This window comes from Coregonus lavaretus, assembly GCF_964263955.1.
Source record: "Coregonus lavaretus genome assembly, chromosome: 19".
NCBI classification, from domain to species: domain Eukaryota; kingdom Metazoa; phylum Chordata; class Actinopteri; order Salmoniformes; family Salmonidae; genus Coregonus; species Coregonus lavaretus.
Genome location: NC_140006.1, coordinates 19466828 through 19494375, shown reverse-complemented (window position 1 = coordinate 19494375; position 27548 = coordinate 19466828). Strand labels below are relative to the sequence as shown.

Genomic DNA, 27548 nt, shown 5'->3' with positions numbered 1-27548 from the left:
GATCAGGGTTGGGTTCTAAAGAAATATCTGAAACTTTGAACATCCCACGGAGCACCATTAAATCCAAAATTAAAAAATGGAAAGAATATGGCACCACAACAAACCTGCCAAGAGAGGGCCGCCCACCAAAACTCACGGACCAGGCAAGGAGGGCATTAATCAGAGAGGCAACAAAGAGACCAAAGATAACCCTGAAGGAGCTGCAACGCTCCACGGCAGAGATTGGAGTATCTGTCCATAGGACCACTTTAAGCTGTATACTCCACAGAGCTGGGCTTTACGGAAGAGTGGCCATAAAAAAGCAATTTCTTAAAGAAAAAAATAAGCAAACACATTTGGTGTTTGCCAAAAGGTATGTGGGAGACTCCCCAAACATATGGAAGAAGGTATTCTGGTCAGATGAGGCTATCAAGGAAAACGCTATGTCTGGCGCAAACCCAACACCTCTCATCACCCGAGAACACCATCCCCACGGTGAAGCATGTTTGTAGCAGCATCATGCTGTGGGGATGTTTTTCATCGGCAGGGACTGGGAAACTGGTCAGAATTGAAGGAATGATGGATGGCGCTAAATACAGGGAAATTCTTGAGGGAAACCTGTTTCAGTCTTCCAGAGATTTGAGTCTGGGACGGAGGTTCACCTTCCAGCAGGACAATGACCCTAAGTATACTGCCAAAGCAACACTCGAGTGGTTTAAGGGGAAACATTTAAATGTTTTGGATAGGCCTAGTCAAATCCCAGACCTTAATCCAATTGAGAATCTGTGGTATGACTTAAAGATTGCTGTACACCAGCGGAACCCATCCAACTTGAAGGAGCTGGAGCAGTTTTGCCTTGAAGAATGGGCAAAAATCCCAGTGGCTAGATGTGCCAAGCTTATAGAGACATACCCCAAGAGACTTGCAGCTGTAATTGCTGCACAAGGTGGCTCTACAAAGTATTGACTTTGGAAGGGGTGAATAGTTATGCACACTCAAGTTTTCAGTTTTTTTGTCTTATTTCTTGTTTGTTTCACAAGAAAAAATATTTTACATCTTCAAAGTGGTAGGCATGTTGTGTAAATCAAATGATACAAACCCCCACAAAATCCATTTTAATTCCAGGTTGTAAGGCAACAAAATAGGAAAAATGCCAAGGGGGGTGAATACTTTCGCAAGCCACTGTATTTAATGAAGCTGCCAGTTGAGGACCTGTGAGGCGCCTGTTTCTCAAACTAGACACTCTAATGTATTTGTCCTCTTGCTCAGTTGTGCACCGGGGCCTCCCACTCCTCTTTCTATTCTGGTTAGCGCCAGTTTGCGCTGTTCTGTGAAGGGAGTAGTACACAGCATTGTACGAGATCTTCAGTTTCTTGGCAATTTCTCGCATAGAATAGCCTTCTTTTCTCAGAACAAGAAGTTTCAGAAGAAAGTTCTTTGTTTCTGGCCATTTTGAGCCTGTAATCGAACCCACAATTGCTGATGCTCCAGATACTCAACTAGTCTCAAGAAGGCCAGTTTTATTGCTTCTTTAATCAACACAACAGTTTTCAGCAGTGCTATCATAATTGCAAAAGGGTTTTCTAATGATCAATTAGCCTTTTAAAATGATAAACTTGGATTAGCAAACCCAACATGCCATTGGAACACAGGACTGATGGTTGCTGATAAATTCCTGACATTTAATCCTAGTAAAAATCCCCTGTCTTAGGTCAGTTAGGATCACCACTTTATTTTAAGAATGTGAAATGTCAGAATAATATTAGAGAGAATGATTTATTTCAGCTTTTATTTCTTTCATCACATTCCCAGTGGGTCAGAAGTTTACATACACTCAATTAGTATTTGGTAGCATTGCCTTTAAATTGTTTAACTTGGGTCAAACGTTTTGGGTAGCCTTCCACAAGCTTCCCACAATAAGTTGGGTGAATTTTGACCCATTCCTCCTGACAGAGCTGGTGTAACTGAGTCAGGTTTGTAGGCCTTGTTGCTCGCACACGCTTTTTCAGTTCTGCCCACAAATGTTCTATAGGATTGAGGTCAGGGCTTTGTGATGGCCACTCCAATACCTTGACTTTGTTGTCCTTAAGTGTCACTCCCTGGCCTTGAGAGACCGGTTTTCTTTAGTTGGTTTGGTCAGGGTGTGTATTTCTATGTGTACATTCTATGTTTGTAGATCTATGTTGGCCGGGTGTGGTTCCCAATCAGAGGCAGCTGTCGATCGTTGTCTCTGATTGGGGATCATACTTAGGTAGCCATTTTGCCTACCTATGTTGTGGGATCTTGACTCTTGTTTGGCTTGTTTGTGTGTAGCCATTGTGAGCTTCACGTTATGTTGCTTTTATTGTTTTGTCGTGTGTAACTTCGTTAATAAACATGTATGCATTCCACGCTGCACCTTGGGCCAATTCTGTACTCAACGAACGTGACAGAAGATTCCACCACATACGGACCAAGCAGCGTGCCCAGGAGGAGCAAACACCTGGACACAGGTGGGGAAGATGTGGTCTTGGGAGGAGATATTGCTGTGAAAGGACCCTGGGCGATGGTAGAAGCCCAGGTAGGAGAGGATTGACGGCGACTCCGAGAGGCAACCCCAAGAAAATGTTTTGCGGAAGCACACGGGGTGGTCGACGAAGCAGCAGGAGGCAGTGAAAGGGCTGACTGTGGAGGAGGAGGCCGCTATTGTAGAGGTCCTCCAAGACCTGCGGATCAGCAGTATGAGAGAGGAGGCCACCACATTACGGGGGCTGTTAGAGAAGAGGGAGCAGGAGCTCTCACTTCAGAAGGAGGCGCTGCAGGAGGCCCAAAGGGAGAAGGAATTTGTGGATGCACGGAGAGAGGAGCTGGCCAGGCAACAGGAGGAGCTGAGACAGGAGTTAACCCTCCTGTCAATCCTTTGGTCCTTAAATGAAACTGGTAAACTTTTTTTATTTATCACAATTTTCTTTAACCAATTATGTTTCTTTAATGCAGGGCCGACAGACAAGTTCTTTACTTTTTCCCCCTTCCACTTTCCTCTTCCATTTTTGCGGTAATGCTGCTATTATTTGGTTGTAATTTTGGGTAGAGCAGACATTTCCATATGTTTTTGTAGCTGCATGTGCGACATCACTCCACCAGTCCTACCTATGATATTAATTACGAAGATTATACCTTTTTTAAACATTCTTTAAAAAAATAATGTTTTCTTATCAATTAGTATATTTGAGTTTAACCACAATATTTGTTGCATTATTTGTTCTGTCGTTTCTGAAGGATTAAATTGAAATTGCAACCAACTTTCTATGGCTTGTTTTAGAAATAGTGATATTTGGGAGATTATTTCCTTTTTCAAATAACTGAAAGTGAGAGGTTGTAATCTGAATAAAGGGAAAAAGGCCATTCTTGAACATGGGTTGAGACAATCTTACTAATTTGCTAGAGAAACCAGTTCGGATTTAAGTATAACTTTTGTATGACTGAAGCTTTAGTGATAGGTCTAATGCTTTCTGTGTTTGTATTGTAAGAATTTGTGTATGAGTTAAGTATGTTCAAGCTACAGTAGACTGGGAGTGCATTTGTATGCCGCTTTTCTGTCCTGTACCTCGTTCTTCTCCAAGCTGCACTCCTCCATCATCTTATCCCCCTGTTCCTGGAAGGTGATGATGATGACGAGCGACGAAGATGTTGACAAAGAAGAAAGGGAAGACCACGAAGTAGACGACGTAGAAGATGGACATCTCCATCCTGTTGCCCCGACTTGGACCCCTGTCCTCCTCTGTCACGTCCACAGAATGCTGCAGGACCCTGGAGAGAGAGAGAGAGAGAGAGAGAGAGAGAGAGAGAGAGAGAGAGAGAGAGAGAGAGAGAGAGAGAGAGAGAGAGAGAGAGAGAGAGAGAGAGAGAGAGAGAGAGAGAGAGAGAGAGAGAGAGAGAGAGAGAGAGAGAGAGAGAGAGAGAGAGAGAGAGAGAGAGAGAGAGAGAGAGAGAGAGAGAGAGAGAGAGAGAGAGAGAGAGAGACTAATATCAAAACGGTCTCTCTGAATCCCCTATCAAATGGCATTCATTTGGTGTTAGAGCATACACTCTTAGAAAAAAAGGTGCTATTTAGAACCTAAAAGGGTTCTTCGGCTGTCCCCATAGGAGAACCGTTTGAAGAGTCCTTTTTGGTTCCAGGTAGAACCCTATTGGTTGCAGGAAGAACCCTTTTGGGTTCCATGAAGAACCATTTTCACAGAGGGTTCTACATGGAAACCAAAAGCATTCTACCTGGAACCAAAAAGGGTTCTATCTGGAACAAAAAAGGGTTATCCTATGGGGACAGTCGAAGAACCCTTTTGGAACCCTTTTTTCTAAGAGTATAGTGCTGGGAACATCAGGGACTCACTGCGGCCAGCCCTCTCCTGTGGAAACGGTGAAGAGGGTGAGCAGAGCCCAGCAGACATTGTCATAGTGGAACTCATGTCTCTTCCACTCCCTCTTCTTCAATTCCTTCTTGTCTCGAGCATAGTCTATGTAGTAACCTCTGTAGGAAACAGAATGGAGGTTAGGGGACAGAGCCAGAGGTTGGGATTCCTCTGATCACTCACAAAATGGGTGGTGTGTGGATGATAACGACTTAATTATATTTATTTCTTCATTAGATTATGAAGAGATAAATTAGTAAGATCAATGTGTTGTATGTCTTTGTTTATTCCAGTGGGTGTACTGTAAGTGGGGGCAGCAGTCAGTGTGTATATCTGTGTGTTTGACTCACTGGCACTCCTTCTCTGTGTCAATGGAGCTGTCGGTGCAATAGAAGAACTTTCCCTTGAAGAGCTGCACGGCGATGACAGCGAAGATGAACATGAAGAGCTTGTAGACGATGAGGATGTTGAAGACGTTCTTCAGGGACGTCACCACACAGTCAAACACTGCCTGTATAGGAGGAGGAGAGATGATAACATAATGACATGGTAGCACAGATCGAAGGTAAAAACCCACATTCACTGGAAATTCCTTGAAAGATTTCATTCATTTTAATGAAGAAGCCAAGGTCAACTAAACATTGACATGTTGGCAGATGAATATATATGAACATATACACAGTACAGTACCTTGAGTTTGGGGAGTCTCTTGATGGTCTTCAGAGGTCGTAGGACTCTCAGGACCCTGAGGGACTTGATGGTCTTGATGTCTCTGCCTTTGTGGTTCCTGTTGATATAGAGATGTGTTTTAGTGTACTGTGGGGACAGAAGACACACATGCATGCACGCACACATGCACGAGCGAGTGCACGTACACACGCACACACACACACATTAACAAAAAATATCTCCATCTTTTGATGAAAAACAATACTATAAAGAAGATTATCAGAGTAATATGAATTCATTTGTATTCAGTACTTTAAAGTTTCGTAGCTGAGTGAGAAGTATCTGACAAAAGACATGGTGAATTGTGTACAAGAAGTATGGGAAGTACATGAGAATTCTATGAGAAGTGTATGACAAATTGTACATGACAAGTATGAGAGTGAGAAGTGTTTGCTTTACCCAATCACATTCCTGGAAGCCCCAACAGTGATAAATTCCCCAGGAACAACAGAGAAATAGAAGCATAAATAGAGATACACAATGAGGATCACAGTTACAGCTATATCCACAACAGAGAAATCAACACACAGTCATAAGTATATACACTGCTCAAAAAAATAAAGGGAACACTATAATAACACATCCTAGATCTGAATGAATGAAATAATCTTATTAAATAATTTTTTCTTTACATAGTTGAATGTGCTGACAACAAAATCACACAAAAATTATCAATGGACATCAAATTTATCAACCCATGGAGGTCTGGATTTGGAGTCACCCTCAAAATTAAAGTGGAAAACCACACTACAGGCTGATCCAACTTTGATGTATTGTCCTTAAAATGAGTCAAAATGAGGCTCAGTAGTGTGTGTGGCCTCCACGTGCCTGTATGACCTCCCTACAACGCCTGGGCATGCTCCTGATGAGGTGGCGGATGGTCTCCTGAGGGATCTCCTCCCAGACCTGGACTAAAGCATCCGCCAACTCCTGGACAGTCTGTGGTGCAATGTGGCGTTGGTGGATGGAGCGAGACATGATGTCCCAGATGTGCTCAATTGGATTCAGGTCTGGGGAACGGGCGGGCCAGTCCATAGCATCAATGCCTTCCTCTTGCAGGAACTGCTGACACACTCCAGCCACATGAGGTCTAGCATTGTCTTGCATTAGGAGGAACCCAGGGCCAACCGCACCAGCATATGGTCTCACAAGGGGTCTGAGGATCTCATCTCGGTACCTAATGGCAGTCAGGCTACCTCTGGCGAGCACATGGAGGGCTGTGCGGCCCCCCAAAGAAATGCCACCCCACACCATGACTGAACCACCGCCAAACCGGTCATGCTGGAGGATGTTGCAGGCAGCAGAATGTTCTCCACGGCGTCTCCAGACTCTGTCACGTCTGTCACATGTGCTCAGTGTGAACCTGCTTTCATCTGTGAAGAGCACAGGGCGCCAGTGGCGAATTTGCCAATCTTGGTGTTCTCTGGCAAATGCCAAACGTCCTGCACGGTGTTGGGCTGTAAGCACAACCCCCACCTGTGGACGTCGGGCCCTCATACCACCCTCATGGAGTCTGTTTCTGACCGTTTGAGCAGACACATGCACATTTGTGGCCTGCTGGAGGTCATTTTGCAGGGCTCTGGCAGTGCTCCTCCTGCTCCTCCTTGCACAAAGGCGGAGGTAGCAGTCCTGCTGCTGGGTTGTTGCCCTCCTACGGCCTCCTCCACGTCTCCTGATGTACTGGCCTGTCTCCTGGTAGCGCCTCCATGCCATGGACACTACGCTGACAGACACAGCAAACCTTCTTGCCACAGCTCGCATTGATGTGCCATCCTGGATGAGCTGCACTACCTGAGCCACTTGTGTGGGTTGTAGACTCCGTCTCATGCTACCACTAGAGTGAAAGCACCGCCAGAATTCAAAAGTGACCAAAACATCAGCCAGGAAGCATAGGAACTGGGAAGTGGTCTGTGGTCACCACCTGCAAAACCAGTCCTTTATTGGAGGTGTCTTGCTAATTGCCTATAATTTCCACCTGTTGTCTATTCCATTTGCACAACAGCATGTGAAATGTATTGTCAATCAGTGTTGCTTCCTAAGTGGACAGTTTGATTTCACAGAAGTGTGATTGACTTGGAGTTACATTGTGTTGTTTAAGTGTTCCCTTTATTTTTTTGAGCAGTGTATAAGGCAGGGGAGAAGCACAAGTTAATTAATCTCGCAACCCAGAACTAAATCTTGTGAGCGCTAGCTAGCTACTTGATTACGTTATTAGTCTGTTAGCCTACAAGAGACTGAAAGTTAATTAACATGTTCACCTGTCAGAGGGGAAAGGGTTAAAACAAAGACATAGGAAATGTAATATTTATATCACTGCATGAGGCATCAACCAGAAGATGCATGTCAGACACTTAGTTTTATATATTTTGAGATTTGCTACAGTGCAGTATATAAAGATGTGAGTCGGTGAGTCAGTGTGATTACTAATCCAGCACCAGAAGCGTTGTGACTCACGTCAGAGCGAAGGCGATCAGAGCTCCCACCACCACGATGAAGTCCAGAATATTCCACAGGTCACGGAAGTAGGAGCCGTCGTGCAGAAGTAGGCCCAGGTCAATCATCTGGAGGACACACGCACACATACACACGACAACATAGATACACAACCACACACACGCACGTGCCCACACACACACAACATAGATACACATAAACACAAACACACACACACAAAAGACAACATAAGTTACTACACTAAAAACAATGTTACAAGTGTATTTCTGTGCATAGTTTTAGGAGGTTCATAATTGATTATTTCTCTTTGAGTATCTCACCTTTATGATCATTTCAAACGTGAAGACTCCAGTAAAGACGTAATCAAAGTAACGGAGAACCTAGAAAAGCAAACACATCCAACAATTATGTGAGAGGAAATACACATCTTCACGTCACTGATACAAACATTCCAAAATCATATTGAACTTACCCTGTTTCTGTCAGAATTGGTGCACACAGGGTCTTCAGCAGCCAGAGCGATGCTGCTAGCCACGATCACCAGCAAGATGGTCATCTCAAAGTAGCGCATGGTCACCACATAGTGACAGATCCTCCTGATCCTACAGATCAAAAAAGAGGAGTTGACAGTATCAGATACACTAATGGTCGCTCATACACTCTCAGAAAAAAAGGTACAGAATTGTACTTAAAGGGGTACAAACGCTTGCCACTGTAGTGGTACCCTCTAAGGTATGCCCATTGTACCATTAGTTATAGGTACATAATTGTACCCTTGCAGTTTGTACCTTAAAAGAGCCAATTGTGTACCTTTGGGGATAAGATAGAAAAAGGTACAAATGTGCCTTTATAGGGTACCACCAGTGACAAAGCCGTTTGTTCCTTTTAAGTGCCAAACATGTGCATCTTCTCTATACCAAGTCCCTCACATGTACACACCTCTCTGCCATCCTAATTCTGACACAAATGTAGCGAATTCAGAGGGTAGCCCTGACCAGGACTTGAACCTGAGTCCAGCAACTGTCAAGCCAACACCTTAACCATTAGGTCTCTCAGTGTTATAATATAATAATAATAATAATATGCCATTTAGCAGACGCTTTTATCCAAAGCGACTTACAGTCATGTGTGCATACATTTTTACGTATGGGTGGTCCCGGGGATCGAACCCACTACCCTGGCGTTACAAGCGCCATGCTCTACCAATTGAGCTACAGAGGATTAAAGGGTTAACGCCAGACACCACACCCTAATAGGGTATTTTTTTCCATTAATCATATCACAATCAACTTTTACCAGTTGAATGTGGACACAAATATAATACTTTTTTGTATTACACATTTTCAGAACTATTGTATGCAAATTAGGTAATATTTAATTAAATATGCGCATATTTTCTAAATTTTGTCAAGACACTTCAGGACCGGACTTTGACATAGCAGATTGTGGATAAATATGTTTTTCATCTTCTATCAGTAAAATACTAAAGAAAGGTACGTAAAATGAATTTGTGTCGAATTTTTGGGAAGAAAATGTAATCTAAAATAAACATTTAACAACATATCAACAATTTCCTATGAATAAATCTGGAGAATAAGTCTAAAGTGAAGTGTCTTGACTAAATTTGGTGAATTCAGATGCTTCTAAGGCTGAGAAAAATTTGTTGGCGTATGGGAAGAGTCTGACTTTCGGGAAATGGCAGTTACAGACAAGTACACTGAATTTAGACTATCAAACGCCAAACACCTATTTAGACCCAATCACCATCTTTTCAAAGTAAGTTACCACATTTAGTCCAGTTTGTAACATTCTCTATGAAATGGGCTTTTAAATGATGTGTGATTCAATGTTGAGAGCTTTGAAATTATGGAAATTATTACATGTGCGGTCGTCGTCGGGTGAGGTTGTGTCTCTCTCTGGCGGGAGGTAAGCTTGGCTTATATGGCTTATATACATAGTTTGGGCTTTGTCGAGTAAAGCTTAAACTATGTATTTAGATTGTAGTTAGGTATTGTAGGTAGTTATCGTGGGTTGTTGTATATAATTATTGTAGGTTAGTATTGTATTCGGCTGAGCCCGGTGAAGCACAAAGCTAGCTAACCCACTACCTGGACTAGCTAGCGGGTAGCTACTGGTAACTATTAGCAACTGTGGATAGTTGTTTCACGCCTGAGAGTACCTGTATTTACGCCAGCTAGCTGCCTACAATAATTACATACAATAATGTCTACCATTCAGCTGTTTTTCTAACCTCATTGTCTGAAGCGTTAACGTTAGGTAGTAAGTGGCTACTGTGCTTGAAATGTAGCTAGCTTGTTGCTACCTGGATAGCTACTAAACAATAGCTGGAACGACCTAGCGAACAGACGCGAACTGGCTGAGTCAATACAGTGGCTAGCTTTGCACTTGGCTAGCTAACAGTAGCTGCTAGGGGTAAGTTATAACCTACATTTGTGTTTTGTTTTTACATACTGATAGCCAGAGTCGTTCAAGTGAATTCGGGACATGGGTGACTAGTTAACGTTAGCTTGGCTCTCTCTGTGTGTTCGTGCCGTGGGAGGAGGGGTTTCTTCGTTGGCAGAAAGCAATGGCTAGCTAGTATGCTAACTATTCTAGCTAACTAACTGGATGAATAAGTTGACGACGGACTCGCTCAAGCTGTCGGGACTAACCCACAACGTTAGACACGGACACAAATGATCTGCTTGGCGTGTTGACACACTGGTGGTTTGTTGTGGCCGAGTATTGGTGCTAAACCGTGTTGTTGGAGTCCGGCATGCTAGTTGGCTGTGGCGTCATATGACTAGGTGCCCTGGACGGTTTTCACGGAAGAATACTGTACCAAGTTAGCTAGCTGAATAAACTAAGTTAGTCTATTCCTAGAAAACATTGAACCGCTGTAGTTTACAACAATTATAGTTTCTGAGGTGGAAGTTGGGAGAGTTATATTTGGGTGTTTCAGTGAAACGTAAGTGAGGGAGGCCCCGCTCTCTCGCTTTCCCAGATGTTTAGTCCATTTCATTCCAATCTCCTTTGCATTATTGTAGCCATTTTCTGTAGCCTGTCAACTATGCCTCTGTCTATCCCTGTTCTCTCCTCTCCGCACAGGCTATACAAACGCCTCACACCGCGTGGCTGCTGCCTCTCTAACCTGGTGGTCCCTGCACGCACCACCCACGTGGAGTTCCAGGTCTCCGGCAGCCTCTGGAACTGCCGTTCTGCGGCCAACAAGGCAGAGTTCATCTCAGCCTATGCTACCCTCCAGTCCCTCGACTTCTTGGCGCTGACGGAAACATGGATTACCACTGAAAACACTGCTACTCCTACTGCTCTCTCCTCGTCTGACCATGTGTTCTCGCATACCCCGAGAGCATCTGGTCAGCGGGGTGGTGGCACAGGAATCCTCATCTCTCCCATGTGGACATTCTCTCTTTTTCCCCTGACCCATCTGTCTATCTCCTCATTTGAATTCCATGCTGTCACAGTCACTAGCCCATTCAAGCTTAACATCCTTGTCATTTATCGCCCTCCAGGTTCCCTTGGAGAGTTCATCAATGAGCTTGACGCCTTGATAAGTTCCTTTCCTGAGGATGGCTCACCCCTCACAGTTCTGGGTGACTTCAACCTCCCTACCTCTACCTTTGACTCATTTCTCTCTGCCTCCTTCTTTCCACTCCTCTCCTCTTTTGACCTCACCCTCTCACCGTCCCCCCCTACTCACAAGGCAGGCAATACGCTTGACCTCACCTTTACTAGATGCTGTTCTTCTACTAATCTCACTGCAACTCCCCTCCATGTCTCCGACCACTACTTTATATCATTTTCTCTCTCGCTCTCCTCCAACACTACTCACTCTGCCCCTACTCAGATAGTAATGCGCCGTCGCAACTTTCGCTCTCTCTCTCCCGCTACTCTCTCCTCTTCCATCCTATCATCTCTTCCCTCTGCTCAATCCTTCTCCCTCCAATCTCCTGATTCTGCCTCCTCAACCCTCCTCTCCTCCCTTTCTGCATCCTTTGACTCTCTATGTCCCCTATCCTCCCGGCCGGCTCGGTCCTCCCCTCCTGCTCTGTGGCTTGTCGACTCATTGCTAGCTCACAGAACAGGGCTCCGGGCAGCCGAACGGAAATGGAGGAAAACTAGACTCCCTGCGGACCTGGCATCTTTTCACTCCCTCCTCTCTACATTTTCTTCATCTGTTTCTGCTGCTAAAGCCACTTTCTAGGAAGCTCTTTGCCACCTTCTCCTCCCTGCTGAATCCTCCTCACCCCCCCCCCCCCCCTCTGTGGATGACTTCGTCAACCATTTTGAAAAGAAGGTTGACGACATCCAATCCTCGTTTGTTAAGTCAAATGACACTGCTGGTCCTGCTCACACTGCCCTACCCTATGCTTTGACTTCTTTCTCCCCTCTCTCTCCAGATGAAATCTTGCGACTTGTGACGGCCGGCCGCCCAACAACCTGCCCGCTTGACCCTATCCCCTCCTCTCTTCTCCAGACCATCTCCGGTGACCTTCTCCCTTACCTCACCTCGCTCATCAACTCATCCTTGACCGCTGGCTATGTCCCTTCCGTCTTCAAGAGAGCAAGAGTTGCACCCCTTCTCAAAAAACCAACACTCGATCCCTCTGACGTCAACAACTACAGACCAGTATCCCTTCTTTCTTTTCTCTCCAAAACTCTTGAGCGTGCCGTCTTTAGCCAACTCTCTTGCTATCTCTCTCAGAATGACCTTCTTGATCCAAACCAGTCAGGTTCCAAGACTGGTCATTCAACTGAGACTGCTCTTCTCTGTGTCACGGAGGCTCTCCGCACTGCTAAAGCTAACTCTCTCTCCTCTGCTCTTGTGTTTCTAGACCTGTCTGCTGCCTTTGATAATGTGAACCATAAGATCCTCCTCTCCACCCTCTCCGAGGTGGGCATCTCCGGCGCGGCTCACTCTTGGATTGCGTCCTACCTGACAGGTCGCTCCTACCAAGTGGCGTGGCGAGAATCTGTCTCCGCACCACGTGCTCTCACCACTGGTGTCCCCCAGGGCTCAGTTCTAGGCCCTCTCCTATTCTCGCTATGCACCAAGTCACTTGGCTCTGTCATATCCTCACATGGCCTCTCCTATCATTGCTATGCAGACGACACACAACTAATCTTCTCCTTTCCCCCTTCTGATAACCAGGTGGCGAATCGCATCTCTGCATGTCTGGCAGACATATCAGTGTGGATGACGGATCACCACCTCAAGCTGAACCTCGGCAAGACGGAGCTGCTCTTCCTCCCGGGGAAGGACTGCCCGTTCCATGATCTCGCCATCACGGTTGACAACTCCATTGTGTCCTCCTCCCAGAGTGCGAAGAACCTTGGCGTGACCCTGGACAACACCCTGTCGTTCCCCGCTAACATCAAGGCGGTGACCCGATCCTGTAGGTTCATGCTCTACAACATTCGGAGAGTACGACCCTGCCTTACACAGGAAGCGGCACAGGTCCTAATCCAGGCACTTGTCATCTCCCGTCTGGATTACTGCAACTCGCTGTTGGCTGGGCTCCCTGCCTATGCCATTAAACCCCTACAACTCATCCAGAATGCCGCAGCCCGTTTGGTGTTCAACCTTCCCAAGTTCTCTCACGTCACCCCACTCCTCCGCACATGCCACTGGCTTCCAGTTGAAGCTCGCATCTGCTACAAGACCATGGTGCTTGCCTACGGAGCTGTGAGGGGAACGGCACCTCCGTACCTTCAGGCTCTGATCAGTGCCTACACCCAAATGAGGGCATTGCGTTCATCCACCTCTGGCCTGCTGGCCCCCCTACCTCTGCGGAAGCACAGTTCCCGCTCAGCCCAGTCAAAACTGTTCGCTGCTCTGGCACCCCAATGGTGGAACAAGCTCCCTCACGACGCCAGGAAAGCGGAGTCACTCACTACCTTCTGGACACACTTGAAACCCCACCTCTTTAAGGAATACCTGGGATAGGATAAAGTAATCCTTCTACCCCCCCCTTAACCCACCCCCCCCAAAAATAAAATAATAATAATAATAATATTGTAAAATGGTTATCCCACTGGCTATAAGGTGAATGCAGCAATTTGTAAGTCGCTCTGGATAAGAGCGTCTGCTAAATGACGTAAATGTAAATGTAAATGTATGTCCATTTAAAAGTGTTTACAATTCATTACATTTTGATGATGGTAGTACAATAAACTAATGCAAATATACATTGTCATCAACTTTTTTACATTTTAATTTTAACTTTTTGAAATTACTAATATTATTGGACCAAAAAAGCAAAAAATCGATAAGTAGATTTTCAAATGTAATTTTATCCTGTAGTACCTGGCCTTAAGGTCACTACAATTTGGATTAATGCATTTTATTGTCACATGCTCTTATGTAAGCCTTTATAAAGACTTCAGGACTGGCAGCGGACATGCTAAAAGTCTTATTTACATAACCATAGACCACTTAAACTTGTACAACACTTCCACTCATGTGTGGCCAAAAATAACTTACTGAAAGCCACACCCGCACTGTGTGTAATTGTACCTTTATATTCAAAATATTGGGTACAAAAATGTACCATACTAAATTATCCACACATGTACCCTAAAAGGTACGGAACGGTGAGATCATATGTGACCGACCGACATGATTCGGTCTAATGTAGCAACATTTGAAATTGTGTTTTTTACATTGGATAAAAGTAGAGACTCAGAGCTAGAACATTAAATAAATAATTGGTCATTTAGCAGACGCTCTTATCCAGAGCGACTTACAGGAGCAATTAGGGTTAAGTGCCTTGCTCAAGGGCACATCGACAGATTTTTCACCTAGTCGGCTCGGGGATTAGAACCAGCGACCTTTCGGTTACTGGCACAACGCTCTTAACCACTAAGCTACCTGCCGTATATCATACACTACAGTTGAGGAACAATGGGAAAGTAATTCTGCTTTGAAAGTTGATAAACTTGTAACCTCAATTTTGAAAAAATGGCATTTGAATGTTTTGGTATATCTACTGGAGAGCATCATTCACACCCTCTTAAGCTTTAGCCCCACCCATCTCTTTAAAGGTTGATCCGAGCGTTCTGTCCTAACAACAGCAGTCAAGCAACCAAGCTAACTGGCTAACGTTGGCTAGCTTGCTAGCTGCTTCCAGACACAAATGAGAGAACAGCTCACTCTGACCATTTTACTCGCCCTAGCAGAGCTAGTTAGGCTGTTTTTATGTTATCCAGAGCGTTGGTGACTGCAACTGTGCTGCTGGAAACAATTTACATTTTTTTGCCAACGTTTACTGACATGGCCATATTCAACGGGTGTTGAGCGTTCGTAAATTCGTCAGTTATTCTGTGCTCTGGCACACTCAGACGAGAGCGAATTTGCTAGCTAAGTCTATCAACAGTTGTTGCAGTGACATCCTTAACATTCTATTGAAATGGTTACTTGCATAGTGGAGTCTTTTGTTAAGACATGTAGCTAGCTAGCTAAACAATTAACCATAATCCTAATTCATGATGTTACTACCCTACATGAATCTGCAGGTAGCTAACCAACCAGGTTCAATGTTAGCTAGCTAACTTAGGTTATAACTAGCAAAGCAAATGGCTCTGAGATATGAATAATATTACTACACAGATCATACACGTAACGTTAGCTAGCGAGCCAGCCAACATTAGCTAGCTAGCTAACAGTACACTTTAACTTGAAATGAAAATGACTTTCTGACTAAATTAGAAACATCATATCTGAAAATGTAGCTAGCTAGACTATCTTAACCGTATACATGGATGTACGCTTCTCCCTCTCTGTCATGGATGCCATGGTTGCCCTTAGTTTGAAGATGTAATCCGGAGACAGGTGTTTTCTCCATCTCCTTAGCTTTCATACTCTAATTCCACTGATTTCAAAACTCGGTCCTCCAGAAAGTGGAGAGCAACACTTATGCAGTTCTACTACGTGATATATATATTTTTAAGCCGCGTTAGACAGGATTACCTACACATACTGACCAGCTCAAATAGACAGAAGCGTGCTACATGGCAGACCAATCCGAACTCATCTCTCGGCATGTCCAGCCCACTCATTATCTCAGCCAATCATGGCTAGCGGGAAGGTTGCTGTCTTTTCTGTGGCTAAACCAACTAGGCTCGTAATTTAACCATTTTAATTGTATTTACAGATGGCATACAAGTTTGTTATTAAGGCACATGAAAGTTCACATGTTCCAGAAGGCATTTCTGCCAAAAAACTAATTTTTATATTTTTTAAAGGTTTACATTCAAATGGCTCTCCTGTGAAGTAGTGACGCGTAATATACACCTAGTTTCCTGAAACGAGTCACATATGTGTACCTCTGAAGACACATTATGTGGATTTTTATATTTTTGTACCCTAGGGAACAATACTGTACCCTAACCATACCCTTTTTTTCTGAGAGTGAGAGTGCTGTACAGCTACAGTGCATGAGGGAGTGTGTGCAGAGAGAGAAACACAATAGCCTATGTATACTAAAAGGGATCAGAGAAACGTGTTTCTGAGTCCTTCCATAAAACTGAACTGAATTGATTAGTACCGCACTAGAATGCATGCCAAGACATGGGCAGGAAGGGGAGTCTTACGGATTGGATGCCTTGAAGAGGAACATGCTGTCAGGAGGTACAGGTTTGGGAGGGCTGGCCTCCTCCTCCTCCCCCTCCTGCGCCTCCTCCTGCTTTTCCTTCTCCTTCTCCTTCCTCTCAGGCTGGTACACCTCCATCTCTTTGCTGCTGTGTAAAGCTAAAAGTAAATTGAAGATAAAACCTGTTATTTGACCTGGCTCCTGCCAAGCATGGCAAAACAATTCCATCGTTATCGTTACCATCCTTTTTCCAGCAGGAAACGGTACAGAACAATGAATGGCAATTACATTGCTTTCAATGAACTAGAATGTTTCAGCTACGAATTTCGGTCAAGAGCGACTATATGGAAGCATACCTGTCACAGGGATGATCTCCAGCAGTGGCTGTTCTCCAGACATCTCTATGATCACACTAGTCTGGCTGTCTAGGCCTTGGCCTGGCTCCTCACCCTTCTCACGGTTCAGGGTGTCCGGGTTGTTCTCCGAATCATTGACGCCGGATGCCGCCTGGAGCTCTGGGGGGTCTGTGGACTGTTCTGGAGCTGGCTCCACTGCAGGGTCCTGAGACAGGGGCTCACACTGCCCAGTTTCCCCCACCTCGCCCTCCTCCATCTGGGGTGGAGGGTCCAGCAGGGGTGGGGGTAGGGACTCAGGGAAGTCATCACATAGGGGAGGCTCAGGGATGTCTGCAATACACACTCTGAAGAGGAGGTGTATGGAAGAGAATGTGTGGATGTGTTTAGACACCTAATTTGGGCCTGAAGTCTTATCTCACGAATCAAAATGCCTTAACCCTTAGCGTAAAATAATGGAACCTAGCACCACCGTCTTACCTCAGATGCTCTTCTTCACTCTCTAAGTTGATAATGCTGGCTCCTCCTTCGTCCTGGCCCGACACTCCTCCCTCCACCTCAGCAACCTCTCCTTTTTCCCCCTTCTTCTCTTTTTCTTCCTTCTCCTCCCTCTCTTCTAGTATCTTCCTCTCGCGGCTGCCTGATTCGCTGACCTCCTCCTGTGGGGACTCTCTGCTCTTGGCCTCAGCCCGGGCCTCACGATGGCGGTGCCTCCTATGCCGCGCCGCCCCTCCCTCCTCCGCCCCCCCAGGGCCAGGCCTGAACTTCCGGGCCACCCTGTGCCTCCTGTCCCCACCGGCGGGGCGATGGTTCACCGCTCTCTCCTCAGCCAATGTAAACAGAGGCATAGGCTCAGAGTCTGGAGGTTCCGGCAGCGGGATGGCGATGGACATCGGGGGTTCAGGCATGGGCATGATCCCGGACATGGGCGACTCGGGCAGGTGACCGGGGCTGGCGTCTGGGGAAAGGGTGGGGGCGCGGTATGCGGTGGTAGGGGTGTCAGTGGTGTCCTCGGTGGGGCTGCCTCCAAACAGCACCTCCTGGCTCTCCATCTGGCGCCGCTTGCGTAGCTGGTTGGCCCTCTGCTCCCACACGGATCTTCCGCCTCTTCCTCCTCCTCCTCCTCCTCCCCCCCTCCTCCGTCTGTCACGGCGGTTGGAGAAGGCGTTGGCGCCGTTGGGGGGTTGGTCGTCTCCGCCTGCGGCGCCGCTCTCCTCCTCCTCTTCGGGGACAGCCATACGGCCCCTGTGGATGGCCTTCTTCCTGCGGAGGTAGGGCCGCCTCCTCCTCCTATTGAGCACAACACAAAGCCTGTCACTAGAGGGCAGCATCACGCCCACATCATATGTACACTTACAGTATCAATGAAAGGATGCATCTCAACACTAAATACAGTATAAACATACTACATATTATATAACATTGTATGTATGCATGTATGTAAGTCAATAATGAAGTACGAAAATAGCATGACAGAGCAATTTGCTATTAACATTTTGAATCAGATATGTTGCATATTGTATGGCTAAAGATGAATTGAATTCACATATTGAATTATCATCTAAATAAAACAAACACCATAAATTCAATTGAAATTCAAATGATGAAAATACCTGGGAAGAAAGCACACAAACTCAAAAAGCCACAAAAATAAAAAGGAATGGCGCAGAATTAAAATAGGGAAATACTGTGATATCTAGAAATGAACTTCTTCTTCTAAGATAAAGGAAACTGAATTAGGTGTGACAGGAGTACAGACAGACACCTTTACTTACGGGTATTCAAACTCTTTTGTAGTCCATGTAATCAATGAGTGATTGGTTGAAAACAAGACATTAGTGTTTTTGGAACAAAGACAGAACAGAACAATCCTTGTGACACAGTCCAAAACCAGGTCAAGGGTCAAGGCCAATTGTCAACAGACGTCACCTTAATGCCAGTCTAGTATATTTGGTTATATCTTATTTTATTTGTCTTATAATTATGTTTGTATATTTGGCATGGGGATTTGGCTTTGAAGGCTTGATAAATGGATCCAAATCCTGTTCAATCATTATTTCCTAAGTAGTGACAGTGGATGCTTATACATCTTATCCGATAACAGTGGTTATCCAAGTTACAAATTGTTTCACCTTGACCGTACAGGGGCAGTGGTAGAATTTAGACTTCTATATTTTGTAATATCTATTTTGGTCAGTGCCACATAACAGGCATAGAGTAACAAGACAACATGATGGAAGCAGCATTACATAACATTACACCATAGTACAGTATACGTATCAAAAGCGGCGCCATCTTGATAGCTCTGAAACACATAGGACTGACACTCAAATATGTAGTAACAGACAAATGACACAGTCAGTGTAACGTGCCTGGAGAAGATCAGAGGACAGTACAATCCATGCATCCTTTTCCCCCCTACCTGTACCTGTTACAGAGGGAGCAGAATGGTTGGTGGTGCTTATACACTAAGCACATACTATGTTTATACTCTACAATTGCCCTGTCATTTGGTTTAATTTACCTGTTGACTGACATGCACAAATAAACAAATTCTAAATAAATAAAAACATGCATGTATGACTGGCCTGTTATCTTTCTTAATTTACCTGTTGAATGACATGCTCAAATAAACAAAACAAAAGTCAATTCTAATTAAAATCATGCATTTTCATTAGCAAGTCCCCAGAACAACATCAGATGTTGTCACGCCCTGACTCTGGGGACTCTTATTTGTTGAGTCAGGGTGTGATTTTCTATGTTGTGTTGTTCTATGTTATAGGTTCTAGTATGGGTATTTCTATGTCGGCCGGTGTGGTTCCCAATCAGAGGCAGCTGTCGCTCGTTGTCTCTGATTGGGGACCATACTTAGGCAGCCTATTGGCACTAGTGGGTTGTGGGATCTTGTTCCGTGTGAGGTTTGTTGTGTGTACCTTAGGACGTCACGTATCGTTGGTTTATTGTTTTGTCGTTGTGTTTATTCGTTAAATAAACATGTTTGCATATCACGCTGCGCCTTGGTCCGACCCGTTCATCAACGAACGTGACAGAAGATCCCACCAAACGAGGACCAAGCAGCGTGCCCAGGCGGAGCGAAGGGCCATGTCACAGGTGGGCAAATTGGGGTCATGGGAAGAGATATTTGCGGGGAAAGGACCATGGGCTAAGGTAGATGCCCAGGCAGGAGAGGAGCAACGGCAACACGGAGGAGGCCGGTCAAGGAGGAAGCCCGAGAGGCAGCCCCAATAAAACATTTTGGGGGGGCACACGGGGTGGTTGGCGGAGCCTAGGGTTAGAGCAGAGCCAACTCCTCGTAGTCACGCGAGGAAGCGTATGACTGGGCAAGCTCCGTGTTATGCGGAGCTACGTACTGTGTCACCAGTGCGCCGGCACAGTCCTGTACGTCCTGTGCTTGCACCACGCACGTGCCGTGCGAAGATGGGCATCCAGCCAGGACGGGGTGTGCCGGCTCAACGCTCCTGGTCTCCAGTACGCCTCCTCGGTCCCGCATATCCTGCGGCAGTTCTACGAGCTGTATCGCCTGTACGCGTGCACAGCCCAGTGCGTCCTGTGCCAACACCCCACACGTGTAGTGTGAAAGTGGGTAGCCAGCCAGGACGGGTTGTGCCAGCTCTCCGCTCCAGACCTCCAGTCCGCCTTCGCAGTCCGGTCCGGCCCGTTCCTGCTCCTCGCACCAAGCCAGTGGTGCGCGTCGCCAGCCCGGTCCGGCCTGTTCCTGTCCCTCGCACCAAGCCAGTGTTGCGCGTCGCCAGGCCGGCCCGGCCTGTTCCTGCCCCTCGCACCAAGCCAGTGGTGCGCGTCACCAGCCCGGCCCGGCCTGTTCCTTCCCCTCGCACCAAGACAGTGGTGCGCGTCGCCAGCCCGGTCCGGCCTGTTCCTGTCCCTCGCACCAAGCCAGTGTTGCGCGTCGCCAGCCCGGCCCGGCCTGTTCCTGTCCCTCGCACCAAGCCAGTGGTGCGTGTCGCCAGTCCGGCCCAGCCTGTTCCTGCTCCTCGCACCAAGACAGTGGTGCATGTTCCTAGTCCGGTTCGGCCCGTGCCTGCTCCTCGCACCAGACCAGTGGTGAGTGTGTCCAGTCCGGCACGGCCCGTGCCCGTTCCACCGGTGCCTGGTCCGGCACCAGTCAGCAGCTCCAGTCCGGAGCCAGAGTAGTCCGCTCCACCAGTGCCTGATCCAGCTCCGGTAAGCTGCTCCAGTCCGGAGCCAGAGCAGTCCGCTCCACCGGTTCCTGATCCAGCTCCGGTCAGCTGCTCCACTCCGGAGCCAGAGCAGTCCACTCCACCGGGGTCCAGTCCAGCTCCGGTCAGCGGCTCCACTCCGGAGCCAGAGCAGTCCGCTCCACCGGTGCCTGATCCAGCTCCGGTCAGCGGCTCCACTCCGGAGCCAGAGCAGTCCACTCCACCGGTGCCTAGTCCAGCTCCGGTCAGCGGCTCCAGTCCGGAGCCTGAGCAGTCCGCTCCACCGGTGCCCGGTCCAGCTCCGGTCAGCGGCTCCAGTCCAGACCCAGACGTCAGCCCCTCTCCATGTTCGGGGTCTCCCACACCAGGGTCCAGACAGGGCTTGGAGTATAGTGGGAGGAAGGAGAGGGGAAGCAGCACGCCGAGGTCCGGACCAGTCCAGGGGCGCAACAGGGAGGCGGAGAATAGGTGGTTGTCACGCCCGGAGCCGGATCCGCCTCCGAGGCGGAATGCCCACCCGGCCCCTACCCTGTTAAGTAAAGGTTGTGCGGTTGGAGTCCGCACCTTTGGGGGGGGGGGGGGGTACTGTCACGCCCTGACTCTGGAGACTCTTATTTGTTGAGTCGGGGTGTGATTTTCTATGTTGTGTTGTTATAGGTTCTAGTATGGGTATTTCTATGTTGGCCGGTGTGGTTCCCAATCAGAGGCAGCTGTCGCTCGTTGTCTCTGATTGGGGACCATACTTAGGCAGCCTATTGGCACTAGTGGGTTGTGGGATCTTGTTCCATGTGAGGTTTGTTGTGTGTACCTTAGGACGTCACGTATCGTTGGTTTATTGTTTTGTCGTTATGTTTATTCGTTAAATAAACATGTTTGCATATCACGCTGCGCCTTGGTCCGACCCGTTTATGAACGAACGTGACAGATTTATAAGCGAAGATGCTTGTCATCACTAGGACATGCGCCTCATCCCTAATTTCACTAATGCAATTTCCATTACACATCCTATGTAACAGGCAGGTAAACATACATTTTCCACACACAGAACATGCCTCTCTAACCCTGAAGATTCATCATGCAGCTGTACGCAAAGAAAATAAACATTCTTCCTGGTAACGCCTACATCAGATTCTCAAAGAGAATAGTAGATCCTTATTTTTCTATGGGTTTTATGGCTGTGTAATCGATAGATATTGAGAAAGCATCATGATCACCCCTCAGATTCAATCCCCTCCTAATCATCATCAAGACTAGGCCAAAGTAGGTGCCTGACCAACTGCCATTGTGATAAAAGTATAAACAGAACACTTACTCAGACATCGGGCCATCTCTGCCTCTGGCGTATCTTGCATTGAAAAACTCCTCTTCCTCCTCTTCGTCCTAACAAAGGTAAAATAAAAACACAAGGTAATTTACATCCCACAATTAGTTTATGATATTGGGCAGATATGGCCATAGGTCATGACTCTTACACATTTATTTGAAAGCACTTATTTTAATTTAAAGATACCCCATTCTGTAGAAACTCTTAAACCAGTACTACACACCTTGGTGAGTTCCTGTGCGTTGGCAAGGTTATCCACAGCGATGGCCAAGAAGACGTTGAGTAGTGTATCTGTTCACAGTATGGTCAAGAATCCTAACAGGGGTGGATGAAACTGCAATACATGAATTAGGCTACTATCGGACAGTTCCACAAAACATCTGAACCACGTTTGAAACAAGTGGAATCGCATTAAAGGGATATCCCCTGGGTTGTACTCAGTGCATCTTTTTCCCCTAATAAATCAACCCATGACCCTACAACTACTTTAGGTCTATGCAACAACTTTCAAATAAAAATTAAGATACACGTAAACCTATCTACAATGTGAGCAGAATCTGTCGATTGTGGTTAGCAGGATGTTGAGCAAGGATACAGTTCCCAAACAGGGTGAGCACTATGAAGTATATGGAGGACCACATGCCGTACTGCACTCCTCCTTGGGAGCGAATCCCATTGTACATCACCTCATTCCAGTCCTCACCAGTCAGAATCTAGATTGAAAAATACAAGATCAATATTGATCAGCCCAATAAAATCTGAATGAAAATAATACACAAACGCAAAGTATACAGTGCTTTCGGAAAGTATTCAGACCCCTTGACTTTTTCCACATTTTGTTACGTTACTGCCTTATTCTAAAATTGATTAAATAGTTGTTTTGTTCTCATCAATCTACACACAATACCTTATAATGACAAAGCAAAAAACTGTTTTTAGAATGTGCCTTTTACTGAGAAGTGGCTTCCGTCTGGCCACTCTACCATAAAGGCCTGATTGGTGGAGTGCTGCAGAGATGGTTGTCCTTCTGGAAGGTTCTCCCATCTCCACAGAGGAACTCTGGAGCTCTGTCAGAGTGACTGTCGGGTTCTCGGTCACCTCCCTGACCAAGGCCCTTCTCCCCCAATTGCTCAGTTTGGCCGGATGGCCAGCTCTAGGAAGAGTCTTGGTGGTTCCGACCTCTTCCATTTAAGAATGATGGAGGCCATTGTGTTCTTGGGGACCTTCAATGCTGAAGAAATGTTTTGGTACCCTTCCTCAGATCTGTGCCTCGACACAATCCTGTCTCGGAGCTCTACGGACAATATCTTCGACCTGATGGCTTGGTTTTTGCTCTGACATGCACTGTCAACTGTGGGACCTTATATAGACAGGTGTGTGCCTTTCCAAATCATGTCCAATCAATTGAATTTACCACAGGAGCACTCCAATCAAGTTGTAGAAACATCTCAAGGATGATCAATGGAAACAGGACGCACCTGAGCTCAATTTCGAGTCTCATACCAAAGGGTCTGAATACTTATGTAAATAAGGTATTTATGTTTTTTATGTTTAATACATTTGCAAAATGTATTAAAAAAATCTGTTTTCGCTTTGTCATTATGGGGTATTGTGTGTAGATTGATGAGGGAAAAACATTTTTTATCCATTTTAGAATAAGGCTGTAACGTAACAAAATGTGGAAAGAGTGAAGGGGTCTGAATACTTTCCGAATGCTAACACACAAATAAATTATGGGCCATAATGGGCCATAATATTTATCACATCGGTAACAGGGTTCTTTCTCCCTGCAGAGTTAAAAATGTCAGAATTAGTATTATTTTATTTGTCTCGGAAACCCAGTTTATAGTTTTGATCAAACATTCTTCCATATTTCACAGCTCTGACATTTATGTGCATGTGTGTATGTGTGGGAGGCTAGTAGATGGAGGGGGAGGTGAGCAGTGAGCAGAGTTGTTTAATCTTGGCCCTGGGGGGTTGTGGGAGATATTCCCGGGTAGGTTCTGTGTGTCACCATGGGGCAGTCTGGAGTGTAAGAGCCAAACCTGGAACACTGTCATGATGGCAGCTGGAAATGTGTCAAAGTTGGTAGGAGTGTAATCTTCAAAGATGAACCTAAAGGGAGAGAAAGAATGGATGGGCAGATATGACCGGGGAAGAAGAGGAGGAAGAGGTGGGAAGCGGAGGTGGAAAATGCTATTTTCAACCAGATGTGTAATTTCAGGTCTATCATTCCATTTCCGATGCAGCAAAACAAAACATGGCACAGCTTCAAGCTGCTTCTGAATTAATATTTGTAAATATATACGGAGATATGATGATGGCCAATCCACATCATTAGTCAATTAACAGATCAACTGAAAATACATTCATGGAACCTGGGACTTGCGCATACAAAAACATATTGATATCCTAATATTGGTGAAGCACTGAATCACTATCCTGAGATCAGTGACACTGTATCTAATAAGTGAACCCAAACCCTCTGGTTGTGCTCACCTGCCCCCAAAGAGCTGCATGCCCAGCAGGGCGAAGACGACGATGAAGAGGAAGATGAGGAAGAGCAGACTGATGATGGACTTCATGGAACTCATGAGAGACACAACCAGGTTCCTAAGAGATGCCCAGTACCTGGTCAAGAAAAAAGAAAAAAGGTTCACATACAAAATAGACAGACCTCAACATCTTCCGTTTGCCATTTTAATGTATTTTGGAGAATAATACATTGTACTTACAGCAGTATAACCAATGATGACCCTACATTTACATTTACATTTGAGTCATTTAGCAGACTCTCTTATCCAGAGCGACTTACAGTTAGCGCATTCATCTTAAGATAGCTAGGTGAGACAACCACATCTGACAGTCGTAGTAAGTAAATTTTCCTCAATAGAGTAGTTATCAGACAGGTCAGTGCTAGTAGGAAAAGACAGCAGTAACACTAAAGCTGACCCTACCCTAACCTTTAACCTAGAATGGTAATACATTGTACTTACAGCAGTAACACTAAAGCTGACCCTACCCTTTAACCTAGAATGGTAATACATTGTACTTACACCACTAACACTTACCCTACCCCTAACCCTAGAATTCTAATACATTGTAATTACAGCAGTAAAAATATTGCTGACCCTATCCTAACCCTAACCCTAACCCTAGAATGGTAATACATTATACTTACAGCAGCAACACTAATGCTGACCCTAACCCTCATTCTGGTTGATGTCCCACTCACTTGGTGATCTTAAAGATCCTCAGGAGTCTCAGTGCCCTCAGGACGCTGATGCCAAAGGACATGCCAGGCCGGAAGAAGCCCCACACCACCTCAAAGATGCTGCCAACTATCACCTGCATGGGAGAGACACCACGCAACATTCAAACACCATTATAGAGGTTTAGACAAACCTCTATCATTAAGAACACACATTAATCAGCAATATAGGACAGTCAAAGACTCCAGCCACCCTAGTCATAGACTGTTCTCTCTGCTACCGCATGGCAAGCGGAACCGGAGCGCCAAGTCTAGGTCCAAAATGCTTCTCAACAGCTTCTACCCCCAAGCCATAAGACTCCTGAACAGCTAATCATGGCTACCCGGACTACTTGCACTGCCCCCCACCCCATCTTTTTACGCTGCTGCTACTCTGTTAATTATTTATGCATAGTCACTTTAACTCTACCCACATGTACATATTACCTCAACTACCTCAACTACCTCAACTAGCCGGTGCACCCGCACATTGACTCTGCACCGGTACCCCCCTGTATATAGCCTCCCTACTGTTACTTTATTTTACTTTTGCTCTTTTTTTCTCAACACTTTTTTGTTGTTGTTATTGTTTTATTTTACTTTTTTATAACAAATAAATAAATGCGTTGTTGGTTAAGGGCTGTAAGTAAGCATTTCACGGTAATGTATTCAGCAAATAGCATTTTATTTGATTGGATTTGATTTGAGTATCACATAATAATAGCACTTAATTGTCCATATTGTTAGAAATTAAATGTATTTTTGTTTTTCCTAACTCCAAGACAACACACCTTGATTCACCTGTACAACCATAAGAAAATCTTATGTTGCCACACTTCTACAGTAAGTCTTGAAACCACATACCTGTGGTAATCAAGGTTCACCTTAAGCTAACATGGAGTAAAATGAATGAACTCACTCCGCAATCGAAGCAGTTGAAGGAAGAGTGGAAATAGAGCCGGAAACCCAGGCCATACATCTTTAAGAACATCTCTGCCAAAAAGAGCCCCAGGAAAACAAACTCTGCATAGTCTGAAGAAAGAATAAATCATTATGAATCAAAGACTGGGCAAATGTTCACAGTTTTTTCTCTGTTCAAACCAAGCTATTTAGCTTTCTTTCAGGCTACGTTATAAACTCCGTACAACAGAAGAACCACATCTTCATAGTCTAGAAGGATATTTGAAAGCTGGCCAGATTGCATTGATAGTTGCTACTATAACTGTAAATGCCCTACATAGCCTATACTTAGGACCAGGAGTTTTTTCTGAATGTGCAATCGTTGTTGTAAAAAGGGCTATATAGACACATTTTGATTAATTGATCGGTTGATTGATAGTCCAGCACAGACGTACACAAGAAGGTGGAGAGCCATTTGGGCTGGTTGTGATGTACGATGGCCACACAGATGGTGTTGAGAGCCACCAGGCTGAGGACGGTCCAGTAGAAGGTGTCGGTCTTCACCATGCGCCGCAGTGAGATACGCAGCATACGCTCCTTACGACGTATATACGCTACCGGGCCACGCCGCACTGTACGGATCCGCATACGAGGTGCTCCTGGGGCAGGAAGAATGAGAAGAGAGGTTGAGTAAATAGAAAGAAAGTGAGCGAGAGAAAGGATATGGAGAAAGAAAACGGTCAGGGTTGGAGAGGAGAGAGAAAGGGTGTAGAAAATTATAAATATGTCAAATAGGGGTCAAATACAGTAGATATAGGGGAAAGAGACCAGAATTTAAGTTAGGGAGAAAGACAGTAAGACGCCTAGATATGAGGATCTGGGCTGTGTGTTCCTCTCTCACCTATAGTGGAGATCTCTGCATCCCCAGGAACACCTCTACGCTTAGCATTTTTACTGGTGGCCCGCTTCAGCACTGAATACACACACGACAGAAAATTTGAACAAACAGAGAATGTCTCTAACAGCATAGATAGACTGACATAGAACAACAGATGCTTATAAGCATAATGACACAACAAATTTCACTTGCCAGCCATTTGGTCCATAGGGAACAACAAACTAGTTATAAATAGAGATAATTATATATTAATGGAAGGAAATGGTAATGTTGACATACTAACTTTCAGGGCAAACTGACTGAAATCCTCTGAACAATGAGAGGAAGGAGGAAGAGCCAATTAAATGTGGCTTTATTGTTTGGGACTTTTTGATAGGTTGATTAGGTATGGTGTAAATGAAAGTGTCATATGAACCATTTTCGTTTTCCAAAAAGGAGTGAGACTCACAAAAACATGATACA

At 45.6% G+C, this 27548-nt stretch overlaps 1 protein-coding gene across 1 annotated transcript in view; it reads right to left on the bottom strand.

Annotated features, from left to right (window-relative positions):
• Nucleotides 1-27548, bottom strand: part of LOC311147233 (voltage-dependent R-type calcium channel subunit alpha-1E-like) — a gene marked incomplete at its 3' end in the record, with an annotated part of 124133 nt that overhangs the window by 29138 nt on the left and 67447 nt on the right. The window contains 21 exon segments of the mRNA XM_084183895.1: nucleotides 3566-3634; nucleotides 3636-3768; nucleotides 4349-4486; nucleotides 4718-4878; nucleotides 5058-5154; nucleotides 5496-5507; nucleotides 7551-7657; nucleotides 7871-7930; nucleotides 8023-8152; nucleotides 16164-16320; nucleotides 16519-16862; nucleotides 16996-17805; nucleotides 22027-22094; nucleotides 22262-22329; nucleotides 22634-22751; nucleotides 24084-24153; nucleotides 24538-24669; nucleotides 25274-25386; nucleotides 26208-26320; nucleotides 26644-26847; nucleotides 27090-27161. Coding sequence (XP_084040021.1) covers nucleotides 3566-3634; nucleotides 3636-3768; nucleotides 4349-4486; nucleotides 4718-4878; nucleotides 5058-5154; nucleotides 5496-5507; nucleotides 7551-7657; nucleotides 7871-7930; nucleotides 8023-8152; nucleotides 16164-16320; nucleotides 16519-16862; nucleotides 16996-17805; nucleotides 22027-22094; nucleotides 22262-22329; nucleotides 22634-22751; nucleotides 24084-24153; nucleotides 24538-24669; nucleotides 25274-25386; nucleotides 26208-26320; nucleotides 26644-26847; nucleotides 27090-27161 — 3176 coding nt within the window.